Source organism: Monodon monoceros, unplaced genomic scaffold, assembly GCF_005190385.1.
Source record: "Monodon monoceros isolate NGI ecotype Baffin Bay Population unplaced genomic scaffold, NGI_Narwhal_1 Super_Scaffold_11, whole genome shotgun sequence".
NCBI classification, from domain to species: domain Eukaryota; kingdom Metazoa; phylum Chordata; class Mammalia; order Artiodactyla; family Monodontidae; genus Monodon; species Monodon monoceros.
This window is the reverse complement of record NW_021703767.1, coordinates 14,005,369-14,007,289: the sequence shown is the minus strand read 5'-3', so window position 1 is coordinate 14,007,289 and position 1,921 is coordinate 14,005,369. Positions and strand designations below refer to the sequence as shown.

The 1,921-nt window shown below is 38.1% G+C and overlaps 1 protein-coding gene across 1 annotated transcript; it reads right to left on the bottom strand.

The window, feature by feature from the left end:
• Positions 1-218: 218 nt before the first annotated feature.
• LOC114890214 (keratin-associated protein 8-1) lies at positions 219-752 on the bottom strand. The gene has a single exon (XM_029213679.1). The coding sequence runs from the start codon at positions 707-709 to the stop codon at positions 518-520; it is 192 nt and encodes a 63-aa protein (XP_029069512.1). The 5' UTR covers positions 710-752; the 3' UTR covers positions 219-517.
• Between the last annotated feature and the right edge of the window lie 1,169 nt (positions 753-1,921).

Genomic DNA, 1,921 nt, shown 5'->3' with positions numbered 1-1,921 from the left:
AGGAAGGTTAAGACAGGATTTTTTTTAATCATAAGCAAACCCTTCTTGCCTGCTTATCACAAAAGATCAAGGATTATTTGCTTTCTCACTGCTTCTAACACGCACATGAGAAAAATAAATCCACTTCCCTCCCCACTCAATGTACCAAAAAATATGCCCACCAAATGTACCCACCAAAAAAGGAAACTCCTCTCAGGTGAGAATATTATGATGGTTGAGACAAGTTTATTGAGAATTTGACAGACACTTCCGTAACTTGATGATGACAAACATCATGAGCATGGTGAAAAATTCAAAAGTAATACATGTTTGGGTGTCAAGTTTCTGCAAATGTCCCCACAAACATCATCCAGGGAAGGCAGCTGGAGGCATCAAGTGGTTTTTCATTTTCTTCCCTTGAGACTCTGGTGCTAGGTCTGAAAAGCAGCGACTGGGAGGTTGATGAGCACATGAGGACCTGGAATTATGCCTCTCAGCCTTGGGAGAGAAGATTCCATGCCTTGGGTATTTCAGAAAATCAATAGAGAGAAAATGGCCAGAATCTTCCGTAGTCGAAAGCCCCACAGCCATTGTAGCCATAGCCAAAACCATAGCCCACTGGGGAGTGGGTGCTGACGTAGCCACAGCCAACACTATACCCCAGGGGGTAGCTGTAGCTGCCCCAGTAGCATCCTGGGAAGACAGTGCTGGAGAAGTTGTTATAGCTCATGGTGTCTGGAGTTGGGGGCTTAGACAGCAGTGGAATGCGTTTCCTCAGTGTGATGGGTTCCCTACTCTCCATCCTTCTTTATATACCCTGGCTATGGGGTGTGGCGAAAAACACAAGGCTTCATTTTCATTGACACCTGTTTGCTTCACGAATAGCTCATTAGTTTGTTTTGCTTGCTTAAGACATCTTTACACTTGCTTAAGAAATTTCTCATGTGATGGAACATAGGGGCAGGATTCCTTCAAATAAATTGTGTCCCTTCATTAAAATACGCATTGCAGAGACTTCAAAGCACTGGGTCTTGTAGGTCCTAGATACAAGCCTCTGTGAGCAGGCATTACAATACCAAGAAATTTTCTGAGGTTGTTAACTGTCATTCAGTCCTCTTGCTCTTTGAACGTCCATACCACACAGTTGGAATTCAAAAAATATGTGTTGAATAAATTAATAAATGAAATAACAAATACATAGTAAGACCGCCTCAAAATGGAGGTATTTCTTAGTATTCACCTGAAATTTTTTGCAGTATGCAAGATAAATGCCAAAGAGTTCATTGGAAAGACTCCTTTTTTCCCCCTCTATCTATAGCTACCCTGTTTACAAAACTGGATAAAATTTTAATTTTAATTATAGTACCTGCCTGAACTATATTTAACATCACATTTCTAAACCACTGCCTGAACTAATAATCTTGTAATTATAAAAAAAAAGGAGCTTGTGGATTGATCCTAGAAATAAATTGTCAAATATCATCTGTTGGTCTAATATGCTTTTCAAAGTATATGTTGAAAATAATAACAGGATAAAAACAGAAATATTAATGGGAAATTTTACCTTAAAATGTACACTTTTTTTTCCATTAGATCTAATAAAACCAGATTATCTACCAAATGTGATGAACTTGTAAAGAGCCAGATGACAATATTAAATCAAAGTTATTTCACATTTAGAATGATCATGCACCCCAGGATTGGGAAAGAAAATCATTCCTCTCTCTAAATGGAAATTTAGTCCTCAAATATGAATTAAAGCAAGAATAAGATTGATCAAACCCATCTTGGGTCATGCAAGACTTAAAAAATTATTCTCAGATACCTGCATTAATATTCCTCAGAATGGCACTTAAGAGAAAATTTACAGAAGATACAGGAAAAGAGGACATATGGCACGGAAATAAAAAGGCACAGAACTGCAAGGAATCATTCTTAGAAA